The sequence below is a fragment of the Drosophila novamexicana genome, unplaced genomic scaffold (genome assembly GCF_003285875.2).
Source record: "Drosophila novamexicana strain 15010-1031.04,08,12 unplaced genomic scaffold, DnovRS2.1 tig00000193-arrow-pilon, whole genome shotgun sequence".
Taxonomy (NCBI): Eukaryota; Metazoa; Arthropoda; class Insecta; order Diptera; family Drosophilidae; genus Drosophila; species Drosophila novamexicana.
In genome coordinates this window covers 3165713-3189226 of record NW_020824787.1, presented here as the reverse complement: position 1 = coordinate 3189226, position 23514 = coordinate 3165713, and the positions used below count along the sequence as shown (strand labels likewise).

At 36.4% G+C, this 23514-nt stretch overlaps 1 protein-coding gene across 1 annotated transcript in view; it reads right to left on the bottom strand.

Annotated features, from left to right (window-relative positions):
• Positions 1 to 19124, bottom strand: part of LOC115758776 (polypeptide N-acetylgalactosaminyltransferase 2) — a 31652-nt gene extending 12528 nt beyond the window's left edge. Inside the window, exons 1-2 of the mRNA XM_030699542.1 lie at positions 18945 to 19124; positions 16963 to 17182 (exon numbers count right to left, since the gene is read on the bottom strand). Of these exons, the coding sequence (XP_030555402.1) occupies positions 16963 to 17049 (87 nt within the window). The 5' untranslated portion in view covers positions 17050 to 17182; positions 18945 to 19124. The remainder of the gene's footprint in view (positions 1 to 16962; positions 17183 to 18944) is intronic.
• Positions 19125 to 23514: the final 4390 nt, after the last annotated feature.

Below are 23514 nucleotides of genomic sequence, written 5' to 3'. Positions count from 1 at the left end.
TGTGTAGCAGAGTATTGTGCATGTGTGTGCATGTGTGTGTGGCATCTTCACGACGATGGGGCAACAAAGTCGCGGAGTCAAAAGCCTTCCTTGTGTCTTATGGCTAAGTAGCTGCAGCTGTCGGTTAACTCGTCTCCAAATTCAGCCTTCATTTTTGGTTAAGACCAAAAACCAACAAGCTGGCGGCCTTTTCTCTCGGGCTGCCAACATGCAAAACTCAATTAACCAATTTCTTTGGCGGGGGCAGGGGTCCTCTGCCAGTTGGGGCTTACGCTAAGCAGCCAAAAAATTAAACCACAAATTTTGTTGCTGATGGAAAGTTGTTTTCTTTTAGTTAAGCCTAAAACTTTCGACGCAAAGAACTTAATTTAATTTACAAAACATCACTTTTACTCATAAGCTTAACTTTAAAGTAATTTATATACTTAAAGATATACCTAAAGATTTTAATGTATTATCTCTATATATAAAACTGTTTGTCTTGACTGATTGGTGATCAACGCACAGCCCGTTAAGATGGGGTTTCGAGAAACTCTACCCAAATGTCTTATAAAATCGCGAAATCAAAGATCTTTCAAATTAATTTACGGAGTGTTTTACTTTAACCATAACTCGGTCAAAAATCAAACGATTTTCATTAGTCTTGGCTTTTCCTACATAGTTTTCCCTCTAGATTAATCTGGAATTCAAATCCCAATACATAATTTTTAGTCGAAATTCATGTCAAAATCTTACCCCTAAGATTCGTATATAGACATAGGTCGAAAATCCCACTCCCATAACTTGATCAAAACCCGACCGATTTGCATGAGTCTTGGTATTTATACATAGTTTTCCCTTTAGATTAATCTGGCATTCAAACTTGAATACATAATTTTTAGTCTAAATTCATGTCAAAATCTTACCCCTAAGATTCTTGTATAGACATAGGTCGAAATTTCGCACTCCCATAACTTGGTCAAAACCCGACCGATTTGCATGAGTCTTGGTATTTATACATAGTTTTCCCTTTAGATTAATCTGGCATTCAAACTTGAATACATAATTTTTAGTCTAAATTCATGTCAAAATCTTACCCCTAAGATTCGTATATAGACATAGGTCGAAATTTCCCACTCCCATAACTTGGTCAAAACCCGACCGATTTGCATGAGTCTTGGTATTTATACATAGTTTTCCCTCTAGATTAATCTGGCATTCAAATCCCAATACATAATTTTTAGTCGAAATTCATGTCAAAATCTTACCCCTAAGATTCGTATACAGACATAGGTCGAAATTTCCCACCCCCATAACTTGGTCAAAACTCTACCGATTTTCAAAAGTCTTGGCTTTTTGTACATAGTTTTCCCTCTAGATTAATCTGGCATTCAAATCTCAATACATAATTTTTAGTCGACATTCATGTCAAAATCTTACCCCTAAGATTCGTACCTCTAAGATTCGTATATAGACATGACATATTTCAAAATTTCCCACCCCCATAACTTGGTCAAAAATCAACCAATTTTCATGAGTCTTGTTTATTTTTACATAGTTTTCCCTCTAGATTAATCTGGCATTCAAATCTCAATCCATAATTTTTAGTCGAAATTCATGTCAAAATCTTACCCCTGAGATTCGTATACAGACATAGGTCGAAATTTCCCACCCCCATAACTTGGTCAAAACTCTACCGATTTTCAAAAGTCTTGGCTTTTTGTACATAGTTTTCCCTCTAGATTAATCTGGCATTCAAATCTCAATACATAATTTTTAGTCGAAATTCATGTCAAAATCTTACCCCTAAGATTCGTACCTCTAAGATTCGTATATAGACATGACATATTTCAAAATTTCCCACCCCCATAACTTGTTCAAAAATCAAAGAATTTTCATGAGTCTTGTTTATTTTTACATAGTTTTCCCTCTAGATTAATCTGGCATTCAAATCTCAATACATAATTTTTAGTCGAAATTCATGTCAAAATCTTACCCCTGAGATTCGTATACAGACATAGGTCGAAATTTCCCACCCCCATAACTTGGTCAAAACTCTACCGATTTTCAAAAGTCTTGGCTTTTTGTACATAGTTTTCCCTCTAGATTAATCTGGCATTCAAATCTCAATACATAATTTTTAGTCGAAATTCATGTCAAAATCTTACCCCTAAGATTCGTACCTCTAAGATTCGTATATAGACATGACATATTTCAAAATTTCCCACCCCCATAACTTGGTCAAAAATCAACCAATTTTCATGAGTCTTGTTTATTTTTACATAGTTTTCCCTCTAGATTAATCTGGCATTCAAATCTCAATACATAATTTTTAGTCGAAATTCATGTCAAAATCTTACCCCTGAGATTCGTATACAGACATAGGTCGAAATTTCCCACCCCCATAGCTTGGTCAAAACTCTACCAATTTTCAAAAGTCTTGGCTTTTTGTACATAGTTTTCCCTCTTGATTAATCTGGCATTCAAATCTCAATACATAATTTTTAGTCGAAATTCATGTCAAAATCTTACCCCTGAGATTCGTACCTCTAAGATTCGTATATAGACATGACATATTTCAAAATTTCCCACCCCCATAACTTGGTCAAAAATCAACCAATTTTCATGAGTCTTGTTTATTTTTACATAGTTTTCCCTCTAGATTAATCTGGCATTCAAATCTCAATACATAATTTTTAGTCGAAATTCATGTCAAAATCTTACCCCTGAGATTCGTATACAGACATAAGTCGAAATTTCCCACCCCCATAACTTGGTCAAAACTCTACCGATTTTCAAAAGTCTTGGCTTTTTGTACATAGTTTTCCCTCTAGATTAATCTGGCATTCAAATCTCAATACATAATTTTTAGTCGAAATTCATGTCAAAATCTTACTCCTAAGATTCGTTTATAGACATAGCTCGAAATTTCCCACTCCCACAAGTTGGTCAAAAATTAACCGATTTTCAAAAGTCTTGGCTTTTTGTACATAGTTTTCCCTCTAGATTAATCTGGCATTCAAATCTCAATACATAATTTTTAGTCGAAATTCATGTCAAAATCTTACCCCTGAGATTCGTATACAGACATAAGTCGAAATTTCCCACCCCCATAACTTGGTCAAAACTCTACCGATTTTCAAAAGTCTTGGCTTTTTGTACATAGTTTTCCCTCTAGATTAATCTGGCATTCAAATCTCAATACATAATTTTTAATCGAATATCGTGTCAAAATCTTACCCCTTAGATTCGTACCTCTAAGATTCGTATATAGACATGACATAGTTCGAAATTTCCCACTCCCATAAGTTGGTCAAAAATCAACCAATTTTCATGAGTCTTGTTTATTTTTACATAATTTTCCCCTTAGATTAATTTGGCGTTCAAATCTCAATACATAATTTTTAGTCGAAATTCATGTCAAAATCTTACCCCTGAGATTCGTATACAGACATTGGTCGAAATTTCCCACCTCCATAACTTGGTTTGACGAGTTTTGGCTTTTTGTTCATTATTGTTTATTTCTAGATAAGTGTGGCATCTAAACCTGGCAACATTATGATTTGACCAAGTGTCAAAATTTATATGAAAATGGTACCCTCAAATATCCTAGTTAAATATAGCTCAAAATTTGTCACCCCATTGGTATTTAATAATGTTTATTTATTAAGATATTTATTTATTTAAAAGGTAAGAAGCATTTAAGAAAGCCGGAAATAAGTTGATTCAAACTAAAGTATGCCTCCTAAGTTCGCCTAATTATTCTTTTTCTTCCTTAGGGTATTTTTGATAAATTATATATAGAGATTGACTTTAATCAGAGAATTACTTTGTGAAAGAATTATTTCATCTTTTAGCTATGTCCTTAGCATATTTTAGAAGCTTGCAACATGCAGAAAGTCCATTAAAAGCCTCTTGAGTATACATGAATTTCAACTTTAAGAACTTAAGACTATTCAAAGACTTTCAGCAGGTTTTAGATAAATAACAACTAAGCAACAAAATAATTGTTGGCAGCTCTTAAGATTTTAGTCTCAGAAAATCTGCCTGAAATGTTTGCAAATTAAGTTCAAGCTCTGCTTTGACTTTGAGATATATAATATGCTAACTAGAAATATTTGCTTTATTAACCCGAAAGCCTCTTAACTCTTAACTCTTAGCCCTTAGCGCTTGCCGTTGCCCTAGACTTGACTAATATTTCAGAGTGTTGGCGTGCGGCAGACGTTGTGGCCGTTGGTGGCAAATTGAAGTAACTGCCACAGAGGCGGCAATAAATTGCATGTTGCATAAATAGCAGCAGCAGCGGCAACAGCAGCGGCAACAGCAGCGGTAGCAGCAGATGTTACATGTGTTAGTGTGACTGTGTGTGTGTGTGTGTGTGTGTGTGTGTGTGTGTGTGTGTGTGTGTCTGTGTGTGTGTGTGTGTATTTGTGTCAAAATTGCCGCAATGAGTGCAACTTTGACTCGACTGCAGCTTAAGTGGCCATGTTTGCCGCTGCTTGCAACTGCCACTGAATGTTGCGGCTGCCACGGCTGCAACAAGAGAATCTCTTCATAAAATATATTGAAAGTGCTTTGCATAAATTTTAGCTGCCAGTGTGCCCAAGACAATGCATTATTGCCACTGGCTTTGTTGCCTTTTGCTCTTTATGTTGGCAACCACAGACAGCGTCTGCAAAGTCTTTGTTCGCATTTCGGGCGAGAATCAATTAAGGCCGCAGTCGCAGCTGCAGATGATGAAGTGACATTTGGGAACTGAACTTTCAATTGGTTTTCGTTTACAAGCGGGTTCGATCTGAAGACTTAGCCCAATCATTAGTCAAATTCGAATGTAACTCAATTAAAAATCGGGTCATTCATTAAGGCAAACACTCGAGTCGAGTGGCCAGACCCCACGCCCACCCATGACGCATGCATAAAAGAATATGCCATGATGTCGAGCACTAGGCGCAGATGTGGCATCAATGTGAACTGAACTAAACAAACTAGAACTCAAATGCAGAGTGCTTTGAAGGGCAGCAGACGTTTTGTACGCTCATCAGTCAAGCGCTGAGCTCATAGCCTATGGCTGTTATAGATACAGATACAGATACATATGCATAGATAGATTCCAAGCATTTGATGGATGCATGCCATAACAACAACTAACAAGGGCGAACAACACAAATGCGACAAATTGCCAATTGCGCGACTTTTACACACACTCACACACACAATGTGGCACACGCGCGCATAAAAATGCCGCAGTTGGAGATACAAATGTATCTCAAGCTGAGTGTGACGCATTCTAATTAGACAGCTCTTGCCAGCGACCATAGCTATGGTCCGTTTATGGCTCGCATTTGTTTAGCCAAACAATTTGATCAACATGTCAATGTCAACAGCAGCCACATGGAACGACATGAACCGCATACAGACACATCGAGTATACGCCCTGTGGTTATTCAGCTTTTGTTTTACTTTCTCTACCCTGTACCCATAAAACGATTGCAAGGCATAGAATTAAGGATGTTTTATTTAGGCAACGAAAGAGAAATTGGCGTCTCGCACAGCATTAAGTATATATTTTAGTCTGAATGAAGAACTGACTCCATCTAACCCCACTGTCGCTTTGTAAACTTTGTGTTTCGCATTAGAACTGTAAAAGATATTTCACTTTTTAGAGATCTTCGCCTGGTTCACTTATTATTAGAACCTAATTTGCATATCATGCAGCTGTGGCAAAATAGGCCCATTCGCCATCCAAGCTAGCTGCAGGGTATTTCATAGTCGTCTACCCTTGCGCTCTCAAACTAGTTTCATATTAAATCGCAAATTATGTTCGGCCACTAAAGAGTTGTTTATTTTATAAGCCCATTTCGAAGTAATTAGCTTAATAATTCCCATAATTTTCGAATATTTTGACCGCAAAAAAAACCATTTACTATTTTACGCTGCTGCAAAAATTATTTAATATTTATTATTTAATATTTAATTCGATAGCCTTTTCGGCATGTGGCTTCAATAGCGGCTTTTAATCGACGCAATAATGAAGCTCAACAGCCTTTATATAAGCTGTGTTTATTATTAGACCACAGATTTTGTGAATATTTTACAAACTGTTTATGTTATGTACCCTGTACCGTGTTGAACGTGGATTATATGGGTTGCAAAAATATGTTTGAGCTATTAAAGTGTGTATATTCGTAATCTGGACAATGAGCTAAGCTTTGTCCACGTGCCTGTCAGAAAAAGTTTACCAGTTTCTTTCGATAAAAACTGTCATTCGATAACTATCGATTTTCAGGTTCAGTTTTTTGTGCATATTACGGAGTTTATAAGAGCTGGACAAGTCATTTGGCATTCAGGTTCTTGCTTAGCATTTTTAAATGAAAAGTATATCCTATTTTGGATAGCTGCCTCTTTTTGAAGAGATATAGCTATATTTAAGGTTATATCACTCAGAAATAACTCTTATTTACGTTGACTTTAAAATTAATATGTGTTCTTGTTGGCAGTTAACCTATGTTATTTAACTGATATAAAATTATGGGTACAATTAGATTCACCTCGAATTCCAGCTTAAGTAAGATGGAATGATGACTCAGCTCACTTTTCATTTTGTTTCGCTTTATAAAACTTTTCATATCACTTTGGCCAGACAACTGAACTGTAAGTTATTTCGTACAGTTACTTTAGCCTAGTTGTTGCACTTATTTCCACTACATCTGCTTTATGGGCTGCACTTTGGTAGAATTCTCAAGTACAACACCATAAAACGCCAGCCGAGATCCTTGCCAAATGCAGACTCACTCCACCCAGCCATAACTAAAGCTCATCTCGTTGCGGCTCATTTCCCGAGGGCCTCTGTTCTGTAGGAGTCATTCGCTACACAATATAAAGTGTTGCTTGTCATACTCAAAGACGCAGCTCTCGCATCCTCGTCTCCCCGCCCGCTGGGCTCAACACTTACTTAACGTGTTTTGCGTCATAAAGTTCAAGTTCATTATGCCAACAAACAGACGCAGCAACAACAACAACAACCAGTTAACAGGCAGGCGGACAGCACACACACAAACCATCTAAAAGAGGCCAAAGCGTACAGAAAAAGAAAATGAGTAGAGGTTGGGCGAGATCGACTAAAAGATATCCTATATGCAGGATCGAGCTGCCGTCACAAATATACGAACTTCCTTTTATGCTTACACAATTACGCATATATATACACATAAACAGAGGCTATGCTTATTTTTAACTGGAATTTTAAATGGAATTAGATGGAATGTGAAACATCTCAAATCTGCATCTACTATACGAGAACCTATGTATACAAACTGGTTTACTTACGAGTTCTGCTTTTGAAATCTTCTTCACACATCGATATATATCGATTTTATGGAAATGGAAGCAAATATCGAAAGCAAATATGCTCAATCTGTGTGATATACTTTAATATATATAATAATAATAGTAATAATATTATTGGGAAGTCGGCTTCGTCCATTCACAATCAACTGCACTCAATCATAATACCCTTTTGTTACACATTTTCAATGGGTACAGGGTATATAAATTGTTAAGTGCCACTTGCAGTGATTACACAAAAAAGTGAAACCAGCGACAATAAAACACAAAAAGTTGCTGACCAATTTCAAGCAGAAGATGCCAACAACAGAAACAACAACAACAACACCAACATTAGCAACAACAACAACCGTAAGCAAACTGTAAAAAAACAAAGTTAAATAATTATTATTTAATGGCATTGTGCATTGGCTCGTTAGGCTGAGGCCAGCAGCTGCTGGGCCATGTTCGGAAACGTTTAAGCTGCATGCACATGAATTGGCCAAAAGGTTGCGACCACCCTCTCCCTCTAATCCCGCCCCCACCAAACGTGATTCGCACGCTTCTCCATCGGCCATGTTGACATTTTAGCTTGGCTTTTGTTTTTTTATTTGGCTTGGGTCACCTTTCCCTCACGTTGTCAATGTGCTCGCCATTTAAATGCCAGCTAAATGCCTTGAGATCATCATTGAAATAAAAATAATTTAAAGTTTACTTCAAGTGAAAGTACAAAATAATCGAACAACTTGAGAAAGTCACAAGACATAAAATACAATCCAAATTCAAATACGTATTGCGCTGCCCAAAAAACCGTTTTGTTCGCTTCTGTGCATGATCAGCCCCCCCTGCGCCGACACGCCCCCGCCCTGAATGCAAAAACCAAAAGCGACAGTCGCGACTTTTGGCCATTTTAGCCACTTAAGTTGTGGCATTCACCTCCGGACTAGCGGCTTCTCCTATTTTCGTATACCCTGTTTAACATCGACTGGGCACATGTTGGGTCTCCTGTTGCCGGCATTTTCGCAGACAAAGGGTAGCTTATGCGATGGTATTAAGTGTAATTCAGTATTTTTATTACATTTTCTTTTCTTTTATACCTATTTATTTCTTATCTTAATATGACCTCGTCAAGATCAAAAAGGTTGCAGGAACGTTTTCCTGTCATTAAAATAAAATAATTGATATGCATATATATTTAATAAAATAAAAAAAATACCAATACCAATACCAAAACCATAATAAAAATATAAATCATATAAAATAATAATCTAATTATAATTATAAAATATATTTGTTACTTCAAGTGTTTATAGGGCATCAATTAGTCGTGCATTCCATTTACTCCTAATAGTTTGTTTTTGTTTTTTTTTCGGCCTTTTAGCTCTTTTGCACAGCGAAGCTTTATAGTTAACGGCTGTATGCGTGTGTGTGTGTGTGTGTGCGCCGTATTGTGTGTATGTGTGTAGATTGATTGCTGCGCTGGTCTTCTTTTTTTCTTGTCCAGGGTAGCACTTAAAATTTGCACTGCTAGCGCTTCACATGAGACTCTTTCTCACAGCGGCTCAGCGAAAAAGACTTGATGGAGGAGAAGGAAGTGGAGACGGTGGAGGAACAGCACCAAGTTCCCAGTTTTGGTTAAGCATTATATCATTCAATTAATTGCATCCCATCTCAAATTTCAAAAACTAGCTGATTTCAACATTGTCATATTATCGCTGAGCTAAGTGGAGTTGAATTTTTTCACAATTTCATTCATGAACAGCAAAATTTATGCTCAATCATCATGTGATATTACCTAAAAGCTGACTTTGAAACAGTTCCTAGGCTATTAGCCGTAAGATTTTAATGTTCCAATGAACGATAGACAATCTGGAAATATAGATATATGCTCCCTGAAGCCCACTTCCACATTTTGTCACACATTTAAAAGCTCTTGAAATTTGTTCCCTAGCCAAAACCTTTAAAAGTCATTAGCAAATATGACCTTGATATTTTCATTAGGACCATTGTGAAGAGAGAAAATTAAAAAATTATTTTGCTGAAAATTCCCGGAAAAATACTCGTTCACGTAAATTATAAAACTCAAGGGGCGAAAGAAATGCTGTACGCAGTCATGTGAATTTTGTTCGGCGCTTTATTTCGCATGCATGTTGAAATGGAATTCGACAAGAATATTCAGTGTTGTGCAACGACAACACATTTAGATGTCCTCAAAGCCAAACGGTAGTATTGGCTTGAACTGTACATCCTCATCGGTCCACATGGTCACCATTTCGGTCGACAGCACTATCTTATGCAAATGCGATGGAAACAGATCGTTCTTCTCAAATTGATAGCCCACCAAATGATGGCAGCCGGCGCATAGAACTGGTCGCATCTCCAGGCCGCTTCCGGCGAGCAATCCCTCCTGTAGCACCACGTTACTGGCATTGTTTATGAAGATGCAACCGCCCTCCTTGCAGATTATTTCGCCCTCATCGCTGATGGCTGTGAAGCACTCGCTGCATCGAAATATATGATTAATTGTCTTGCGCACCATGTTGGTCTGGGTCGATCTTGATATATGAATATATATACATATACACTGTATACAGTGTATATATATATATATATGGTGTATGTTGGCTTTTTGCAATTCTTTATATTGCTTTTTAGAAATATCTTTGGATATTTTTTATGTGTTTGAGTTAGTGACTGCTTAATTTCAGTAAGGTAGCTCTGAGTTTTCAGAACTAATATATCAAATTATTATTCTCATGGCAAGCTTAGTTTCATAAGGTTGAATATGTTTTTTGCCCTGGTTGATATTTTCGCTTATCGATTATCTCAAACTAGTGTTGTAAAACACCATTTAAGTATTTTTTTTTTCCGGAAAATATGAACTTTTCATAAAAGATGATGAAGCAATGTGAAAGCTTTTCCAACGGGGGATAGGTCTGATGAGGATGGGTGAGGTCTAGTGCATACATGTCCCACATACTATATTGGGACAACAGTTTGAGACACAAAAAATTTATAAATATTATAATAGTACTTGATTTCTATAATGATCTACTTGACACGCATGCGTAACTTTTAATGATCCTTGAGTGCAACTCTCTTAGGAATTATTTATAGCTGAAGTTCCTCTTGAAATTTGAATCAATGCCCAAAAGCTTCGCCTTGACCCGAACGCTCCATTCAAGCCTGCTGTTGTATCCCAATCCTCAACCATTTCCGGCTGTCTATGTTCACATTTATCATTGTTTTACTAGTTTTGTTGGGGAATGGTTATGGCTGCCACTGTTGTTGTTGTGGCTGCCTGTGGCAAGCATGCGACCACTCACACACAACAGGCAGCGGTCCAAACAAGTTGTAAAATAACAATAAAAACCATCGAAATGAAATTGAAAGTTGCAACAAGCGAACCATCAGCGATAACATTCAATGATTATTACAAAGTCCACAAAAGTGTTTGCCGAGGGCTACACAATTCCGGCCGTCGACGCGGGGGTCGGGGGCATGCCATAAACGCAGCTCGAGTTCAATAAAAATTATTAAATAAAACGCGCGACGGCGCGACCTTGCGCAGTTGCGATGGTTTACATTGCGTAATGGAGAGGCCAGTCAACAGCTGGCAGTCAACAGTAACATGAAGACAAACAAGGGGAGCGCGGCGCTGAAGTTGCAGAAGCAGAAGCAGCAGCCGCAGCCGCAGCAAGAGTTGAAGGCAACTGCAAACCGGCTCCAAGACTGTAGCAAGAGCCGGTTAAGCGAGCGGCATTTTGTCATGAAAGTCAACTCAGATTTGTGTTTTGTTTTTTTGGAGTTTGCGTCTGAAGTAAAATAACAAAAAAAAAAAAAAAAACAACAAGAATGAAAAGATGTCTACAGCATGCTGAAGTTTAAATACCCTGATAGACTGTAGTTCTAGCGGGGCCAGGTCAGGGGCCGATATTATACGGCTGACAGATAGTATGGAAAAGAATGAATGAAATGTTTTTCATGTTAAAGCTAATTCTTTAAACGATTTTTCCAAAAGAGCTGTATGATATATTAGTCCGATATTGATAGGATTTCACCCATCTGTAGAGAGCATTCCGAAGCTCGTAAGTGCTAAAGTTGTTTAAGATATTTTGCAAAATGAAAATGTTTTTCATTTCAGAATGAAACGCATCTGTTGACTGACAGAAATAGTAATACCCTCTGTTAGGGTAGAGAAAAAAGAAAACAACATAAAAGGCCAAGAGCTAAAGTCATTTGCCTGACTTGGTCAGCCGATAGACATCTTTAATTATTTATTCTAAATCAAAGCCAACCAAATGCCAAATGTCTAACAAAAGCTAACGCGACACTACGGGAGGGGGAAAGGCGAATCGCTGTGGGCGCTGCCCATGATAAAAATGTTAATTAGCTGTTAAAGCAGAGGAACAGTCAGCGCCAGGCAGCCAAACATTTCTTATATAGCCACACCTGAACTAGAAACTCCAAACTTGAGTGCACAAAAACCGGTTTCGATACCAAATTCAAGTTTCAACTCAAGAATTTTGAATTTAATCGAATTCGTGTTTACTGTTTTTTTTATTTTAAGACTTCGAATTTTGACTGCATTTTGATAAAAATAAGCTAAAAAAATATATAACAAATGTGTTAAATACAAATGGATGAGGTCCATTTTATTTTTAATGTAAACTTTCAGTTTTGAACTACATTTTTTTTGGTCTACCTCGCAAACTTGATGGATAAACAATGTCAAAGCTTGAATGAATAGCTAATATTCAATGAATAAAATTTTATATTATTTGAAGATTTGTATTATTATATTAGTATACGTTAGCATTTTCCCATTGAGTAATAAGTAAATAAATACTCAATGGCATTTTCTAATCTTTGCGAAAAGGTTCCCCTCTAGAGCTTTTACCTTCCTTATAATTCTCAACTGTTGTAAACGGAGCTTTTGCATTATTCGCTTTCAACATATTTTATTGTCATTTGGATATCAAACAGAGCGTAACTGCATGTCACGCAATGCCAAGCTTGACTTTTGCAAAGTTTCTTGCTCTATTATAGAGCCCTAGAGTCCCCAAACTGCCCCAGTACTGCCCCCCGCCTCTATTCTCGCTCTGCCACTGAATAATGTGCTGCTTTGACCGTAAATCGAATCGTTGATGCGTTAAGTTGTATTTGAAAGCTTATGTGTTTGAACTTGAAATTCGTTTCACAAACTTGATCTAATGATGTGCCCCAATTTTGAGTGTGCGAAATATGAAATTCTTCTTTGGCAAACTGATGAAATAGTTGTTAAGAATTTCCATATTTGATGAGAACATTTGCATAGAAGCAAATCAAATCAAATTTGATGTGCGACAATCTGTTTGGAGGAATGTGGGCATGAGAACTACGCTGAGAATTGAAATGAGATAAGTTGAAATAGCTTTGGCATAAATTTATTCATAAAGCCTTTCATATGTGCAGCATGACACAGCATATTATTTGCATAAAGAGAGCAGCGGGACGTCAAAAGACAATTAATTAGTTATTTTGGTTTAATCAACAAACTATTGCAGAGTTGACACCCTGCTGTTAACACACAATTTAGTTGATCAGTTTATGAATGCGGTTTCATAAACAACAACTTTCGCTTTTGCTGGAGAGGGCCCCATATATATATATATATATATATGGTATATGGGTCAGGTGTGGGAGTTACTTTGCCTAAAATATAAATGTATGATATATAAGTTATAAAGAAATCTAATTTTAAATATATAATTTATGTGTCCGTATCTACTGAAAAATGCTACTCAACAATTTTTCAGGGAGATCTTGTACAGATAAAAAGTAAGTCCCTTTGGGCCTTCACTTATTTTAGATTATATTAGACCATATATCTTTAAACTACGCTCAGAAAAAGGAAAAACATGAATTTTATATTCAAGAAATTTTAATTCAAGCAAGTTATTGTAAGATTCAATGCCTCTTATTAGGAAATTGAATTCAGATATTTAATCTTGTTAGTACTAGAATACGAAACAGCTTCTTTCTTTGAATGTTAAAAGCAAAAATATATTTGATATATATGTATGTATTATATAAAAAAACGCTGCATTCGTATAATTCCTGTTTTTGAAACCTGTTACATATGTTAATAATTAATTGAATTGCATTATATTATTTTTACGTATGCAGGTAGAAAATTTACTTATAAATTCCCTATCATTCGTTTTATGGAATTACCAATTAATATTTAAAAAAATTGCAAGCTACATTTTAACAGATTTTTTAATAATTTTTTTATTTAATTATATATTTTTTTGGTTTATTTATATAATTTTGCTTAACCTTTGCTTTTAAGCGAGCTGAAAAAATAAATATTTTCCAGGCTTATAAATTTATGAACGTTTTTAAGCAAAAAGCCAGCAATTTGTGTGGGCGACTATAAAAAACCTTTTGAACATTGCGATTCTCGGTAATTGGAGGTAAACGAAGGGGGCTGGGTAATAGATGCATTTGATATGTGTCATATAAAATGCAAACATGCGCAAATGAATAAACCTAAAAAAAAGGGTCAGCAATTCTCACAAACTAGAAACCTTAATACCCTATTTGTGAGTTAACTTGTTGCTATAAAAGTATATCGTACTATATTATCGATAAGCTTTTGAGTGCCATCGAATGATAAACCGCAGAGAAGGAGAGATAGATTGAGAAGGAAAGAGATAGAGAAAGGGAAAAAGAAATAAAGAGAGAAAGGGGATAGAGAGAGAGAGAGAGAGAGGGAGAGAAAGAGGGACTGAGAGAGGAGAAGGTTGTAGTATATTTAGATAATAATATAAAGCAACTTCTTTTATGAAAACCTACTTTCGTGGTGTTCGAAATACATATTTTTCTTTGCTCACACTTAATTACATATTTAGTTGTGGTATACCCACTCCAGGTGTCTTTAAAGGGTATACTGAAAAATGTTTTCATTTTTTCCGCTTGAAAGCTATTAAACTGCGCATGTTTCCAAAATGAAAGAATCAAACTCTGAATTAATGTTAAAAGCACTGGAAATAAAGCCTGCGAATGCCATTTCGCTGGCGCCCACACATCACACACTCGCCCACGCAAAGGGTACACCCCCCTCCCCCCTCTCCTTCTACACATACACACCCCCAACACCCCACCCACAAGCACACATACACAGTAGCGAATATATAATGAGTGTGACAAGTAATTCAATAATACGCTGTTAATTACACTTTTGATCTTTGCAATGATTAAAAAGAATTTTTTTTAAATGTCAAAAGTGTCGAAATGTTAAAAGGCAAAACGATGCGTAAATAAATTCGATTATAATAATATATATGTATGTAATACGTGTAATATATATGTTTGGGCAGAGGCTTTACAGACACTCAGAGCTGGCCAGCTTTTGAGCCGACCCCAAACGCAGCCCGCAGCCACAATCCATCTGAATTGAGTTGAGCTAAAATCATTTATCCACAGAAACTGGATTTCTTTTATTTTGATTTTCTTTCTTTTTTTGTTGTTGTGGAAAATGCAGGAAATACAGTTGCAAGTAATTGAGTTTATCGACTTTGTACAATTCGTATGGAATTGTACCTTTCATTGCTTTTATTTTCGTTTTCCCTTCATTCTTTTTTGATACAAGAAATATAAATTGTTTTAATCCCAAGCCAAAATAAAAACATTCTCGATAAGCCATTTCGGTTTTTATTAAGCATATTTGCAGCACTATTGATTTATTTGCTGGATTCCTTTTTATTTGGCGATAAAGCACAGAATTTCTAAGATTTATGAAGTGCTGAGAATGGCAATGTTAAGTGGGCTTGTCTATGGGCTAATAATAGCAGCTCGTTCATTTTATGACGTACACAATTAATTGCGCACAGAATGCCAAATTGGAACATGTGCAAGCTCTTAAGATACAAAATCGTATTATGGGAATAACGGATATCCCTATAAAATGATTAATTTAAAAGAAACTAGTTACATTTATTTTATAGATTTTTGTTGCGGGAGAGTTTGGTGAGGTTTTCTTTTGGTATATATTTTATAGATTTATATTGTTGAAGATATAGATCTAGATAGATATTGGATAGATCGTTGGGATTTTCTTTTCATATATGTATATTTTGTATGGGTCATGTATTATAATATAGAATATATCTGATATAATATAATATATTTATAATGTATATTTTTATATTTAGTCAAATACATTTAGCCGCGACTTTTTATTTATCCAACATATCTGAAAGCCATTCAGTTGCCTAACAAATATAGTTTGTTACATAAAATTGATTGATGATTTTGGCAGGCAGCAACAAAAAATATGCGATAACTGATTCGTCATTGATTGCAACAGTTAATAACTGTATGTCTTATATATGTATGCCTTATATATGTCCAAAAATTGAACAGCTGTTGTCTATTTTCATTGCAATTTTATGATAAAGAGCTTACTATACTATATAGTTTAAAAAGTCATCGCGACAGTCATTACGATAACGATAACAGCGATATGCATGAGTGCAAATAAAAAACAACTGATTTTGCTGCGATACGTGTGTCATCTGGGAGTCGGGCGCATGCAGATGACCCAAATTACCTGGGAAATTGCGCATACGCCATGTGTAACCGTACACACTTGACTGACACAACTGTCAGCAGTAAAAAGCTGAGACTCTAATTAAAAAGGAAAACCCGACGAAAAAATAACTATGGTATTAAAGGCCACTGTAAGAAAAGCCAAGGTTTGATGGACTGACAGAATACCTGTATAACTTAATATATAAATATATATATTAATGCATTAAAAGTGTCCTTAGAAATAAATTTTAAAAAATATAAAAAACACACCAAATATATACAAATTTATATAAAATAATAAATTAATAAATTGATTAAATAAATTCCCGTTTATTATTTTCTTATACGAAATATATATACATCTAAATTCATATTAAAATAAAATAAAATTAAATAATAATAAACTATAAAATAAATAAATTGAATAAAACCTTGCCATCTTATTAATTAAATAATGAAAATAAAAAAAATGTATATTAATTGCATTTAAATTAAATTGAAAAAGTTTCAAAATATTTTATTTTAGAATCTGAGTAGATATTTATATATAATGTATGTATATATATTTCTATATAACTTAGATATCTTCTACACACTTGTCCCACTTTCCCTTCTCTGCGCTTGCATGCATTTACAGGGTATATAAAAACGTAAGCCAAGTCAACTGCAAATAGAGATACGCAGTTTTGTGGGCGTCACAGGGCGTTCCTGCACTTGCTACCTGTCCGTAGACGTGCGGCTAATTATGTGTCAGAGTTAGAGTGGGAGAGGGAGCGGAACAGAGGGAGTGAGTGCGACTGAGAGAGAAGGCAATGCTAAAGTAGTAGCTATACACTGACTGTCGCTTTAGCTTTGGTCATGGTATGTTGTTGGTTGTTATATCTGGCAAATAATTACTATGCAAGTGGCATACGTAACGTTTGATGATCAATGCTGGTGGAGCGGAAGAGGTAGGAAATTAAAGAAGAAGCAGCAGAGGAAGAAAGCTAATAGTTGGGTGAGGAGTGGGTAGTGGGAAGTGGGGTGGCGGCAGGGAGGTACGTCAAATTCAAGCTGTAAATCAAACTGAAAGCGAGTACTCACCTTTTCCGTGCTGGACTGAAAGTAATAGACCATTACGAACATCCAAATGATGCTGACGAAGACAATTAATTTAATATTGCGACGCATGTTGATTGAATTTGAAATTTTATTATTTATTTAAATTTCCACTGGACAGCAAATGTTGCGGACGTTAAATATTTGTGGCTGTTGTTGTTGTTGTTGTTATATGTTTGGCAATAATATTTCACGTTGTATTTCACTGAGTAAAACAGAAACAATACAGCATTAATTACATTAATTAAGCATAACGAGCACGTGCTATAAATTGCAGTACTTAATTATTTAATTGGAAATCAGTTTGGTTTTTATTTGTTTTGTTTTTTTTTTCTCTTTTTACTGTCACTTTTATTTATTTAAAAACTTTTTAATTCAATAAAATTAATTAGCCAGCTTTGTGCGCGGCCTGCAACTGTGCAGCTCTTGTGGCAGCTGTTTGCAGCTTCCGCTTGTGAACCCAAATGTTAATTATCTGGCTGTTTGTTTATTTTTTTTTGCCCGCGGCTTATAATATACAAGTTTTTCATGCTAGACACACTTAACACACATTAATGCAATAATAATTGAGTGTGCTAAGCTGCAAATGTTGCAGCATTTATCAGAGCATTTAACTAATGATAGAGGAGGACGAATGTAACACATCTTCGAATAGAACGACGTGCTAGATATGTTTTTAGTATGCATAAATATGTAGCCTATGTAGCATATCTATGTAACCTATGTAACTGAAGGCATTCGACCAACTGAGCTGGAATCGCAGTCTTAAGAATTTATACAAATTTACAAATTTTGGCGAATATTTCAGGTGTGCGGTAGTTGAGTTGTCATATATACATTTAGTGGAATATAGACAAAACTTAGACAATCTTCATATCTTGATTTTGTTATTTATAATATTATACATTATAATAATTGAAAAAATATATAATTGAAATAGGATATGTTTAATTTTTCGCAGTTTGGAGCTGATCAGCTAGAAGATTTATATGTCATACCTATATGGAAAAGTATATCTTTATTTTAAGTGTTAGTTTTATGAAACAAAATAAAAAAAATAAAATTTAAAATTAAATGATAACAGCTTGAGCTCTTTTTCTGATTGTAAGCCTTATCCATTCACCAATATTTTACTTAAATTAATATTTACAAGGCTATGCCTTATAAATATCAAAGAGTTACGGGCCGTTGAGTTTGTCATTGTTTGAATAGCATTTTGTATTTAAGTGAAATAAAATATTATTACAATTATATTTACTTCTAAATTTCAAGGAAAAATGCAACACAAAACAAAGCTAAGCGAAATAAATGCCTCGCATTTTTATCTAACACTCAGATAAACTTTAGCTTATCAACAAGCACTATTCCCCGAAATAGTTAAGCAATGTCTGCCGCACAGTAGTCAAGTAAAGGCCCCAAATGAAAGCAAAGTGGGCAAATTTCAAGTTCAAGCCCCAATTGAAAGCATGCTCGAGAATATGCTCTTCAATAATGTGGGTCAGTTAATGATATCATGCGCCATAAATAGCTGGTAAACGTCAAAAATCAATTTGTTTTCTATTATTACTGTTTTTAAAAGCAGTGAAAGTAATTCACAGTTGTCTAGTTAACTAGTTGTTGTTGCTTAGTTTTGGACACGTTTCACAGTTCACAGGCGCTGGCATTAGGCATTAGGCATTACGCATACGCAGCGTGGTGCGATAAGATAGCGCGAAACTTAATCGACTTCGAACTTGGATTTTGATAAAATATTGCTCTCTTTTTGTACTCTCTTTAATTATTTTTTATTTGTTTGTATTGCAGTTACAGTTATGAGTGGCCATCAATTCTTGATGCCAGCGAATAGAGTCACAAGACAATTGACCAAATGTTTATGGCTTAATCATTGGCCGCTTTATTTTTGCTTTTGTTGCTGCTTTTGTTTATGGGGCTTTCGTATTTAACACATTTATATCTATTGCATTTACCGTTCACTCGTTTATTATTATGTTTTGTTTTATTATCGCGGCCGCCGCCGCTTCGAGCGTCCCAAAGGCGGGTGTCACGCGAGTCACGACTAGTCACGAGTTCGACACACCGTTAACGCTAACGCACACGCATACGCACACGCACACAGACAGACTGCGACTGAGAGACACTGGGCACGAGCGTCTGCGTCAGCGTCGCACACACGAATGGCCAATAAGCGCAGCGGCCGCGTATATTTTAATGGCAAAGGCAAATGCAGAACATAACGGTAGTTGGTTTTAGTTCGATGCCAACTCGGTTTGGCGTATAAGAGCGCGCGCGCGCTTGCTGCTTCCTACTGCGAACATGTTGCATGTTGTGTTTGCTGCCCGTGCATTGGCCAATTACAACTTTGTTTGACTAATACCAAAAAATCAAACTTGGCGGCAATTCATGCTCGAGCAGTCACAATTGCTTCGAGCATACAAAAGTGCTTAGGTCAACGCTGCGTATGCGTTATATTTCGCAGTGAACTAAACGGGGCCAAAAGCAAATGTTTATTTATCTGTGCACGCTTGATTGGACTGCATTTAAAATTTATTTCATAAAATTTGATATTATTTCAGCGATATCATTAATGCGCAGCAATTGATTCCTATATTTCTCATTGCGCAGCATTCGTAAACGTTTTGCCGAGGCGTTGCGTATGCGTAATTGGCAAAGCAAATGTTTGCTTATCTGTGGAATGTCGTTTGGAGAGCAACTGAGTCACATTCGTAAATGTTTTGATGAGAGCGAGCTGATTGTAAAATGTCAGTAGACTTGAATTTAACTATATTACAAACATTTTTGATTCTCCTATGGTATAATGTTCCTTTTAAAGATTTGTTTTATTCATTCACTCATCACTCAGAAATTCAAATTCTTAATTTTTTAATTTTTTCCCATTTCTTTCCCGGTTATATCTTTTCAATCAGGCCACAAGCTTTTTAATTATTTAGTGCTTATTTTTTCCTCTTCAAGTTTTGATATATTTATTTTAATGAGCTCTCCCTCAAATTTCATATGCTAGTGCAACAAAATGTTGCCATATTCAATTAAAACTAATTAAATATTCATTCAAATTGTTAGAATAAACTGCAGTTATGCAAATGCCACACTGCAATACCAACAACAAGAAGAAAATATTATGTGGCTAGCGTTTATTTGTAGTGTTGGTCAGTTTGAGTTTCGGGTGAGATAAATGCTTGCATTATTTATAAACTGACTGCCATTATGTGTGCCTGTGTATGTGTGTGTGTGCGTGTGCGTGTGTGTCTGTGTGTGTGTTGGTGTGTAGTTAACAAGAGCCATAACGCTTAAAGGCCAACTGAAGCAGCTGCCGTTAAAGGAACTTGGACAGAAAAAGAAGAAGCGGAAGTACAAATAGAATAACTAAGCAGGCAAAAGCCAAACATGGGCGACTGTCAGATACCCTGTAATGAGTAAAAAAGGAGTGTAAATGGAAAAAAGAAATATAGCATTGATAATTGTATTATTTATTTAAAGGCCGAAAAATTGAACAAAAATTAAATAGTAATAGGTAAAACTATTGCCAATGCTGCAGTTGCACAGATCCTAGAAGGACTAATACACAGTTATCCGTAAAATATATTGTCTTCTACTTTTATCAAGCTTTTATCTAAAAACTTAAAGCTGCATTAATTTTCTTTTAGCATCAGAGCACACAAGGATCTTCAAATTCAATACGCCCGCTTGAACACAATCCTTTTGATTGCATATTTTAGAGCAAGGATAAGCACATGGCAAATGTGGGTTACTGCCACTACGAAGCCGCAGCCATGCTATCTCTATACCTCTCACAGCATATCCTTGATTTTGCCCGCTGCCCCTCACTTATTTAAATTGGCTTAAAAACTCGAACGTACAACGAACCGTGCCACAAAAAGTCATGAATATGCAGAGACAGGCCGAGTGACAGAGAGACAGTACAGCATAGATAGAGACAGACATAGAGCCAGACACAAGAGTCAAACAGTTATAAAAATACACATACATATGCAGTAACAAACCCCCTCCCCCCAATCCCCCTCTCCGCCACAGTTATATGAGTGGCATTCCATTAGGCGTAATTAGAGCATTTAGCAGAGGAAAAAGTTAAGAAAAGCTAGCAGCAGCAGCTGCAGCAGCCAGAGCAGACAGTTGGACTAACATATGCACATGTTTGTTGAGCTATATATACATATATACACACATATGTATGTATATGTCTGCATTTGTTGTGTGGGTAAAACAATTTAGCTGCCGCTGCTGTTGCAGGTCTCGCTGTGACCGCCTCCAAGTGCAGCGACTTGGCTCAAGTACGATAATTAAAAGTTGGTTAAATGTTGCATGAGTTGCAGCATCCTTCAAGCCATGCCACATGGTCGCATAGCGTAGCGCACATTTGATTGCACACCATTTGCCAGTCTCCCCCCACTCTCTCTCCCTCTCGCTATATCTATCTGTCCCTTTCTGTGTGTGCTCACCTAGCCGTGAATGCCGCTGCTGCGTATCTATCCAACCGCAATGCACATTCGGCAGTCACCGACAGCTCCCCGGCTTAACACCTCCTTCCCCTCTACACAACATAGTCTCATTACTTGCTGACTTTTTATAAAATGGGTATATTGTTTTTGTGCAAATTTATGTTACGACAAGCGGAAGCACTCCCGAACCCATAAAGTATATATATATAGCTGAATCGATATGGTCATATCAGTCTGCCTGTTCTTTTGAATGATTTGGTCTTGAAATATGAAGTACTCATTCTCATACATCTAACACGCATAATAAGGAGCTTAGATAATAAAAAATGAATTTCCCAGACATATTGTCGAGCCAAGGAAGAAGAAGCACATACGCTGCTCAGCTTGCAGCGAGCGTGCTTATGTGTGTGTGTGTATAATTATGGGTGTGTGTATACGTAACCCAGGAGTATACGCAACCCACATATACACACACCCACACATACTGGCTGTACAGGGTATCTCCTAGTCGCTTATTTTCAACTAAAGCACCCATTTTTGTTTTTCCTACATATGCAGCCCCTAGTAGGGGGGCGGGGCAACCGCCGCCCCCCTCTCTCGACCACAATTCGGCAGAGCGTTTTTGTCATGTCTGCAGAGTTGGCGGAAATCAAAGTGCAAATGTATTTTGTCAAAAGCTGGCGCAAAACTTGGCGCCCATTGCGGAAATGTTGAAAATATATCTGAAGAACGCTTTTAAAATTAATGCATAATTGCATTAGTCACTTCATTTACGGAAAAAGAGGCGTGGTATTTCGAAAGGGGGCGGAGTAAATTGTCAAGGCTGCAGTCACCAAATTTGTAGCAAATTTATTAGCGTTGCGGTGCTGCAATGTGAGCGAAGAGAGTGGAGGGCGGCAGGTTGGGGCACGTTACCCTGCGGTTGCAACGAAGGCAATCGAGCCACTTCTCTCTGTGTTTGTGTGTGTGTGTGTGTGTGTGTGTGTGTGTGGGTGGGTGGTTAGGCGTGTGGCGCTTAAGTCTGTAGTCTGCCTAATGTCTTGATGACAAGCGCGGTGGGTAAAGCTGATAAGTGGCGTTAAGTGTTATCGTCCTTTGGCTGTGCGTGTATCTGTGTGTCTGTATATATGTGTGCGTGTGTGTGTGGTGCCAAGTGCCACTCGGCTGTGGTGTACAATTTACGGCATTTAACGAATATCTCTGAAGTACCTGTATGTGCGCGGTTTACTAAGGTAAATGCTGTTTAATCTTAACTACAGCTGCACAAGATTATTCTTTAATAGAAGCAACTTTATGCAGGGATTTGAGAAAAGGCTTACAAGTGCTTTTTATACTCTTTACTTGCAACCGATTTCTGCTATAAAAGACATATGTCATATGATTGCAATTTGATAACGTATTGCAAATATGTGCGAAGAATTGTGATGCTCATAAGTGCCAAGTTTGATGCAGATAGTTTTAGGATTGTGACAAAAGTTGATTATTGTTATTATTATTATTATTATTATTATTATTATTATTATTATTATTATTATTATTATTATTATTATTATTATTATTATTATTATTATTATTATTATTATTATTATTATTATTTTTATTATTATTATTATTATTATTATTATTATTATTATTATTATTATTTTATTTATTATGTCCCGAAATGTGGATTTTGTATTGAATTCCTCTTCATTCACAGCAAGCGAAAATGCTTTGCACTTTATGCAAGTAATTTCTGTCAGTGTATTTGCGATGCTTTTCAACCAAGTTTCACGCTCTCAGAGAATTGTGTCTCACTAGAAATTGCCGGTCTGGACGTGCTCTCTCGCGCTCTACGCCCAAAACACGTTTCACTTTCACTCTCTCTCCCTCGTTCTTCGAGGGTGGCTTTTGGTTGGGCAAAGCGACTGTCATCAAGTGCGTGAGGTTTCATTTTAAGCATCTAAATGTGCAGGGCTGGCCCTGCTTGGCAGACATCCCTTACTCCGCCCCCTTCTCTGACCCTCCAACCGAGCTGTCAGCTGCTGCAGTAATTTTTTTGTTGTTTTTTTTTTTACTATTG